Source organism: Hoplias malabaricus, chromosome 11 (genome assembly GCF_029633855.1).
Source record: "Hoplias malabaricus isolate fHopMal1 chromosome 11, fHopMal1.hap1, whole genome shotgun sequence".
Taxonomy (NCBI): Eukaryota; Metazoa; Chordata; class Actinopteri; order Characiformes; family Erythrinidae; genus Hoplias; species Hoplias malabaricus.
In genome coordinates this window covers 12,798,539-12,808,110 of record NC_089810.1, presented here as the reverse complement: position 1 = coordinate 12,808,110, position 9,572 = coordinate 12,798,539, and the positions used below count along the sequence as shown (strand labels likewise).

Here is a 9,572-nt window from a genome sequence, read left to right as displayed (position 1 = left end):
TTTTGCTGTTTCAGTGACATTTCTTTGTGTTCCGCAGTTTTATTATTAATATTACTGGATTTAACCAACTGGATTAATTATGAATATATTCAGACATTTATCAGGCTGTAACACAGTAATGTACAGTATTTTCCTTCATTTAAAGCTGTATTTTATGATAATATTATAAGCTGCATCGTCACATCAGGAACGAATTTGCGCATTTGATGGGTATGTGGTCCAAAGACTGTGTCCATTTAAAAACCCATCTTCAGAAAATAATTTATGTTCTGGCATTATTGGAGAACTTCCCATTAATTTTCTGTATGGTTCATGAATAATTAAGTTTGGACCTTTTACAGTGTTACAACATAGAAATGTGATAAGATAAACTATTCTAGTCAGTTCGGGAATTTCATCGTGTCAAGTTTAATGGCACCCTTTAAAAGACACCAAAACTTACACCATGGCGATAATCTAAAAGCCCATTATATTGTTCTAACAATGTCTGTTATCTCTGAGATTAAGTCACGGTATAAGGAAAGGAAAAAATTTCTTCAACTTACAAAGTAAGTAACTCTTGTATTATATTCAAGCCATTACATTTGGTCCATCCTTAATGAGATGTCCATAAATTTGATTTTCCAAACAGAGTAAAAAAAAAAAGGGAAGTTGATATAACAGTGATGATATGCTCTACAGTGGTATAACTACAGCATATCTTCCAGCATATATTTGTAAATGGGCCTAGTGCTGTTGGATCCCCATAAGCTTGTTTAAAAAGTGACCCCAGCCTGAGGGCAGAATCTTTTTGATTGTGTTTCACTAACAGTCTGATCAAGCGCCCTTTTCCCTGTTGACTGCAGTACATCTGCTCCATCTCTCTCCCCCCAGAAAGTGCTCTGGGTCTCTGGGGGCTGGTACCCTGGCTCCATAGGGTCCAGTGGGTCTTTAGACAACAGGATACTGATGGAGGGCACAGTTCTGTGGATGGTCATCTCTGCATCTCCTCCCTCCTGACTCTCCCACACCTCTCGCAAGCCTTTGGACTGCAGTTTGGTGAGCTGGTGCAGTCCGCCCACTTTTCTCTTCATGATCTCAGCGCAGGTGATTGTCTTAGTGACTGCTCGGCCTGACCCCGTGAACACAACCTGTCTTAAACCAGTCTGACCGCTGTCTCCAGGTTCATTCTGCATCCGTGCCATGGCAAAGCCCATTAGGTTGCGGATCTTACTGCCTTCTTTGACCCTCATCTCCAGCACTCCTGGCAGTAGTCCTGTAAAAGGGCTTGGGCAGTCCTCTTCCGTCCGGAGTACTTTCTTAAAGCCAGCTGCAAGACCCTGTTTGACCACTGGACTTGGGCAAGGCAGAGGCTTGGGGGCAAGAAGGGTGGCAGAGATGCAGTCAGCAGTATTTGTCTCACCCTGATAGGGTAGATACTGGTCCCTCAGATCCATAAGAATGCCTCTGTAACCTCCAGGAACATTAACCAGACCAAATGAGACCCTGAAACAACACTGGATAATGTGTGTGCCTGCAGCACTGAGTCGTTATAATAATTCCTTCATTTTCAGTGCTTAAATTACTTAGTATCTAAGCAGCTCACACGTACCTTGCCATTATCAGTGTGGTCATATTTTCCCTCATAAAAAAAGCAATCTAGCTAAAATCTAGGTCTTCATAGTGAGTATTAGCACTCAGGCTGAAAAGGCTTTAACAGCTGTAAGCCTTGGCCAAGAAATATTATCCAGCCTTTGACTGAAATCATCTCATACTCCACCTCAAGATGCACTGGAACACAAGAGAAATATAAATGGCAATTATAATGAAAGAAAGTCACACACAGAGATGGAAATATCTCAATAGCCCTTAATGTAGTGCTGAAAAAGAAACATTTCTCCCACCATTAAATGAAAGGAAATGTTACCTCTGGTTTAGAGGATGCAGTTCAAACAACTGCTCTTCATGTCCATGGTGTCTTCCCTCAAAATTCAGTGGTGCTTTCACAGCAACATCACTGATGTGCAATAGTGCTCCAATATCTTTGATTGCATTTTGGTTATGAGGCAACTTTGGTCTTTCTGCTCTTCATTCTTCCTCACTGCTCTTCTCTTTTTCTTGAAGCCAGAAAACTCTTATGCTGGAAGTACCCTTTGCTTTCTTTAGTTTTCTCACTGTTCCTGGCTGTGCTGGCATGTGTGCTGCTTACGTTCTTTCAAGGCTTGCCAAGCGACAAAAGTCTTTGCTCTGTTTCCCTTCAGAGACGGTGAAGGGAGCAGTACTGGTGTGTAAATGCGAGTGGGGGAGTGTCTGTGTGGCTTAGTGGGCAAGAGGCAGGGGGGCCGGCTCAGGACAGAAACATCTCAGCCTTCTTAAAGGTGTAGTCGTCCCTTGTGAGGAATAAAAACTCTCATTCAGCACCTAATTTCCACTGCTTAATGCCAGTTACCTGCACCTTTAAGAACAAGAGTGCCTGTTCAAGCAACTTGTGTCAATCTATTTAGAGGACGTTCCAGTGCATGTGCTCAATGTACATGACTCATTAACCCGCAGCTCTGAAATAGGGAGCCAGTCAAGCTTGTAAAAATGCATTTTCAGCGGGCGAAACAATGAATGAAATTAGCTCCCTTCTAATTGAAAACATCCTTCACAGGACTGCTGAAAGTCAGAGGCATTAAATTGCACTGTACTTAGCCTTGTATCCTTGTACATGTTTTTGCACATTGTTATTTGCATAATGTGGTGTTAATGTTCTCGGCACCAAGAGGCAACAAGATCTGATTTGGAAGATGTATGGTCTTACTAAGCCCAGAACATTTTAGCTCGCTTAAATCTTGAGTTAAGACGTCATCCGATACATTATTTTGCACCTGCTAAATTCTGAACATGAATAGTTTCACTGGGTTTGTTTAAAATGAATCACAGTAAGGTCCTTAAAAAAAGGTTAATGAAAAATTAACTTACAAAATACTGGGGACAGTGTTGGGGGTAAAATCAAAACAAACAAACATTGCCTCCATCCCCACTCCTACCCTTAGAAAGAAGGCATCGGTTCACCATGTTTACCCTGAAAATAGAACAAGAACCTAATACTAAATGTTATATCTATTCAAATTGATGTTTAAGTGTCTTGTATATTTATTTCTTAAATAAATGTTATTTCCAAATTTGATGCCTCTAAAATATTTTAAACATATCATAAAATAATTTGGGGCGGCACGGTGGTGCAGCAGGTAGGTGTAGCAGTCACACAGCTCCAGGGACCTGGAGGTTGTGGGTTCGATTCCCGCTCGGGATGACTGTCTGTGAGGAGCTGATGTGTTCTCCCCGTGTCCGTGTGGGTTTCCTCCGGCTGCTCCGGTTTCCTCCCACAGTCCAAAAACACACGTTGGTAGGTGGATTGGCGATTCAAAAGTGTCTGTAGGTATGAGTGAATGTGTGTGTGTGTGTGTGTGTGTGTGTGTTGCCCTGTGAAGGACTGGCGCCCCCTCCAGGGTGTATTCCTGCCTTGCGCCCAATGATTCCAGGTAGACTCTGGACCCACCGTGACCCTGAAATGGATAAGCGGTTACAGATAATGGATGGATAAAATTATTTTAAAACATTCACCTCTGTGTTGTTTCTCTTTGGCTTTTAACAACACTTGAGCTTGGTTTGGGATTTGAAGATGGCAACTGATCCAGGTTTGAAAGCAGTCCAAAATGGAGGCCCGTTCTTTGATTCCTCAAGATTCCTTTAGCTGTACAACCATGCTGGTGTTTGGTGTCACACATTATCAGGCAGATTTCAGGTAAATTCAGCACCACCACTCTCTGATTACATATCCAAGTATTGATGTATATATTCATGTTTGTGTGGAACTCTTACTTCAATTCAGAACCTGTGCAGACAGCTGCAGTGTAGAGCTGGTATCTGGAGGACAGCTGGGTTAGTCAGCTCAGGTGATGGACAGCTGGTAAAATGGGTAAAGGCAGGCCACTCAGCCTGAAACAATGAGCAGAAAGAGAGAGAGAGAGAGAGAGAGAGAGAGAGAGAGAGAGAGAGAAATATATAGAGAGAGATGTTTGCTTTTTTTATATCTTTCTGTTGTTAGTATATTGGGTGAGAAATCGTTAGTTACATTAACTGAATACATTTACTTACAGTTAAATTTACTGTTACACAATTAAAAGAGAATACCTCTGTTTGTTTGGCTGATTTCACTAGCAGTGCTTACACTGTTAGGAACTGTATTATTCCACCAAAGCAACAAAACTTCTATTCCAGTCTACCAAAATATGTACAGTATTCTAATTGTTTTAAAGAGGATAAAAGAAACTTTGTTACAGGGTAACAACTAGAGATTAACCAGGAGTTAAAATGAACATGTGAGTATATATATAGAAAATGGTCAGGACCCCCAGAGAGCACATATAATTTGTGAAAGTTCAGTGCTGCAGTGACACTGACATGGTGGTGATGCGTTATGCTAGTACAAGTACAAGTGGATCAGGCACAGCAGTGCTTCTGGAGATTTTAAACACTCTCTCCACTTACTGTATACTCTGTCAGACACACATATATCTTTTTCTTCCATTGTTGATCATGTGTATTGCATCCATGTGCTTATGCATCTGAAATAGTTTAACAGCCATGACGTAATTCAAATCTAGATATCAAAGTGCCAATTCAGACTTTGTATGTTATACTTTCTTTAAACACACTTTGTCTCTAGCAGGATATATTCTAGTAAAGCCTCTTGGTTATTACCAGAACTGACACAGTAAGTTTGGGGAAGGAGGGTTGTGTGTGTGTGTGGGTGGCAGAATGATCATTCGGCTGTTTGGGAGAAATTACCCTCATCATTCATAAAGAGATGCACAGCTGCCTGCGGGGAACCAGGAATGTTACTGAATTATAACGCCCCCCCCCCCCCCACACACACACACACACACATACACACACGCCCTCCCCTTCTCTGTTCAGTCTCTCTAAAATCTGACAAGTAAATGGATAACACTACATTGCTTTTGTAACATGTTTCTGCATTGTGACAGAATTAATTTGTGCAAGAAAGCCTTCCAATGATACAAGTGAGGGGGACTGGGGGAGGCAGGGGGCAGGCTTTGGGCAAACGTATTTGCTATGCAGAGCATGTTGAAGATATTTACCAGTGTTTTCCATTGTTTTGATCATAGTTCAACAAGATTGACACCAAATCTGTTTTTGTCATTAAACAAAACACATTAATCAAACTGAACGTGATTGTGTATGTATCAGACAGCGGCAATTATGGTGCCATAGAGACCATCACAACAGCACACAACCAGCTGCTCATACAGGTCATTCAAATGCACAATGCCATATAACTGCTTATAATTTGTCATTACAAAAATCAACACTTTGTCATCTCACTGATGTGTTTGGATGTGCAGTTGACATTATATAAAAGCTATTAACGTCTGATCAATTCCACATCTGATCAAACCCCATAATTCAGCGCATGGGCCCACAACGCTGACTGCCCACACGCCTTCATTTACATTTCTCCTCCTTTGGTAAGTCTTTTTCACTTTTGTTTTTTAATGCAGGTTTAGACAGGGGAAGCCTGGTTTCACATAGTCATGTTAGATTTGGCCTTGCGCCCAATGATTCCAGGTAGGCTCTGGACTCCCCGCGACCCTAAATTGGATAAGCGGTTACAGATAATGGATGGATGGATGGATGTTAGATTTGATCCATTATTTATTGATACAGTGTGTTAAAATATTTTAGCACCTTTTCATTAAAAAAAAAAGGTATGACAAAAAAGGCTCTCCTATTGCATTCTGAGATTGAGGGGGTTAAATTAAGAATCATTTATATATATATTATTTATTGGTTTTAAATATGCAACAATAATAATGAAATAATAATAATAATAACAAAATATCCATCCATCCATTATCTGTAAGCGCTTATCCAGTTCAGGGTCACGGTGGGTCCAGGCGGGAATACACCCTGGAGGGGGCGCCAGTCCTTCACAGGGCAACACACACACTCACACCTACGGACACTTTTGAGTCACCAATCCACCTACCAACATGTGTTTTTTGGAAACACATGGACACAGGGAGAACACATCAACTCCAGGTCCCTGGAGCTGTGTGACTGCAACACTACCTGCTGCGCCACCATGCCGCCCTATAACAAAATATGCAAATGTTAAATAATATTAGGGCGGTACGGTGTTGCAGCAGTTAGTGTCACAGCTTCAGGGACCTGGAGGTTGTGGGTTCGAGTCTCGCTCCAGGTGGCTGTCTGTGAGGAGTTGGTGTGTTCTCCCCGTTTCCACGTGGGTTTCCTCCGGGTGCTCCGGTTTCCACCCACAGTCCAAAAACACACGTTGTATTGGCATCTCAAAAGTGTCCATAGGTGTGAATGTGTCAGTGAAAATGTGAGTGCGTGTCGCCCTGTGAAGGACTGGCGCCCCCTCCAGGGTGTGTTCCTGCCATGCACCTCGGACCCACAATGACCCTGAACTGGATAAGCGCTTACAGAAAATGAATGAATGAATAAATAATGTTAATAATGCATAATATTTGACTGAATTACTGGTTACTTGTTCTATTCTGAAAATAAAAGCAAAATTAAAACAAAAGATGGTATTTTGCAAAGGATGCCCCACATTTTTAATTCAATTGATAATAATATGTCCTTATATATATTGTACATATAAATTATAATTTCTCTTACATGTAGAAAACACAATGCAAGATACAATACATAGAAGTGGTCTTACATAGAGGTGAGGTAGTTTTGGATAGCAACGATTTTTTGCAGCACTTTAAGGGAAAGTTTGGGTCACTGACAACAAAATAAAAGCTTGAGAAAATAATACCTTAAACCACAAACAGACGAAAAGCATTTATCACCTGCCCAGCTGACAGCATCACAAAGGTGCAAAATAACAGCATGGTGTGTGTTTGTGTGTGTGTGTGTGTGTGTGTGTGTGTGTGTGTGTGTGTGTCATTCATTGTCTGTTCCTCAAGGGCAAATAAAATTCTGAGAATGCACCCGGCAACAAATATCGATAATCATTCTCCCGTTCAAAACTGTCACCTTTCAGGCCTTTATGAGCTGCTGTGGCAGTTCCAATGTACAGAACAGAATGGAAAGAGCAAGAAAGAAGGATGGGTGGATAGAGAGAATAGAAAATAAGCAAAAAGAATGGGTTGTCTGGAGCAGGTGTGGTGTAATTAACATTCAATAACACTGACAACACTTCTCTCTCTCACTCTCTGTCTTTCTCTCTCTCTCACTCTCTATACATCCTAGTAGACACTGCAATGCAGATGTGAGCATCATATATTGGCAAAAAAATGTATAAAATAAAACTAAGAGAAAGAGAAAGGGCCACAGAGACACACTGCAGAATATATGTGAGGGAAGGAGAGAGTTGAGAGTAAAGAGACAAGCAGAAAGAGATTTACAATTAGAACAGAGAGAGAGAGTAAGCAAACAGGATACAGATAATCACAGGAGGAATAAAAACTAAAAAGGAGTGAGAGTGTGTGTGTGTGTGTCTGAGAGAGAGAGAGTTCATTATGCACTAATAAAGCTTGTTTCCCTCAGATGATCATAAAGATTCATTCATTCATTCATTATCTGTAAGCGCTTATCCAGTTCAGGGTCACGGTGGGTCCAGAGCCTACCTGGAATCATTGGGCGCAAGGCAGGAATACACCCTGGAGGGGGCGCCAGTCCTTCACAGGGCAACACAGACATGCAACACAGACATACACACATTCACTCACACCTAAGGACACTTTTGAGTTGCCAATCCACCTACCAACGTGTGTTTTTGGACTGTGGGAGGAAACCAGAGCACCTGGAGGAAACCCATGTGGACACGGGGAGAACACACCAACTCCTCACAGACAGTCACATGGAGCGGGAACTGAACCCACAATCTCCAGGCCCCAGGAGCTGTGTGACTGCGACACTACCTGCTGCGCCACCATGCCGCCCTGATCATAAAGATGATCCTTACGTTTGTCAGAAATCTATAATATTTTGGAATATTTTGAGCAAACCTCTCTACACTTCACACGTAACTGAATGAATGGCAGTGCACTTGATAACTGAAGCATGTCCAAATAGGACAATGAATCAGACCCAAATGAGTCTCAAGCCCAAAAGAGTGTACTAAAATAAATAAAATGTGCTTTCCATTCTCATGGGTTTGTGTGCAGTTGTTACCTCTGCACTAGCTTAAAATCTCTTCACTGTAATTGTTGTCATTATCTGATAATGGCTGCTGCGTGAGCCATCTCTGTTTCGTACTGCCTCAGCTCTCTCTAATGGAGTTTATTGGAAATTTCCAATCAATTAAATTACAGTCAATTAGCACACTATAGAAAAAAGCTGCAGGCTAATTAAAAAAGCCTAATGGGACTTTTGCATATTCAGAGTTTCTTAGACAGTGAAGAGGTGCTCAGAAAATTACTTAGAAGGCATAATGATAGAAATCAGCCGTGTGTTGTGATGGAACGAGAACGAAGACTAAGGAAGACCAAGAGTTTTGTTTGTGTGTTTGCTGGTTTGGCAGAACACCTGCTCTTCCAATATTTCTTCTGATTTCAAGGGCATTAATTAAACACTTTTACTGCAGTAATAGCTTCTACTCTTCTGAAAAGTATTTACACTAGATATTGGAACAATTCTGTGAGGATTTTATAGCATCCAGCTGCAGAAACATAAATGTGGGTAAGTACTGATGTTGGAAGACTAGTCACAAACACCAACAAAAACCTAATTTCAAAAGTATTTAATAGAGCTCCACAAATCCACTATACAGCTTCTCTGTAAAATGAATCTATGCTCTTAAAGACCAAACTGATACCAAATATACCATACATTGGTAGGTAGAGAGAATACAAAGAAAATATTTTCAATGTTAAAAGATTGGTTTTTGAAAAATATTTGCCCATTATTTATATGATGCCAGCAACACTTAACAATTATAAAAAAAATATGGCTTTATAACTGTGTACTTATAATACAAATTCTTTATTTTTATAGGATCCATGATTTCCAAAAATAATTTACATTTTTTTTTGTTGAATCACAGGACACTTTTACACCTTGTCTAAGTCTGTTTTAAATGAGATTGTACCAAAAGAATGCGACAGCAATTCTGGATCCTGTTTATATATGGTTTCTTCTTTGAATGTGAAACTAATTTATAATAATTCATTAATTATCTGTAAGCGATTATCCAGTTCAGGGTCGCAGTGGGTCCAGAGCCTACCTGGAATCATTGTGCGCAAGGCGGGAATACACCCTGGAGGGGGCGCCAGTCCTTCACAGGGCAACACAAACACTCACACCTACCTACACGTTGGAGTCACCAATCCACCTACAAACATGTGTTTTTGGACTGTGGGAGGAAACCGGAGCACCCGGAGGAAACCCACGCAGACACGGGGAGAACACACCAAACTCCTCACAGACAGTCACCCGGAGCAGGAATCAAACCCACAACCTCCCTGGAGCTGTTACTGCGACATCTACCCACTGCACCACCGTGCCGCCCTAATTTATAATAATTGAAAGAATAAGTAAATAAATAA

At 41.1% G+C, this 9,572-nt stretch overlaps 1 protein-coding gene across 1 annotated transcript; it reads right to left on the bottom strand.

Moving 5' to 3' along the window:
* Positions 1-651: 651 nt before the first annotated feature.
* On the bottom strand, positions 652-1,436 carry LOC136710117 (ribonuclease P protein subunit p25-like protein). Its single transcript, XM_066685768.1, has one exon. The coding sequence runs from the start codon at positions 1,434-1,436 to the stop codon at positions 756-758; it is 681 nt and encodes a 226-aa protein (XP_066541865.1). The 3' UTR covers positions 652-755.
* Between the last annotated feature and the right edge of the window lie 8,136 nt (positions 1,437-9,572).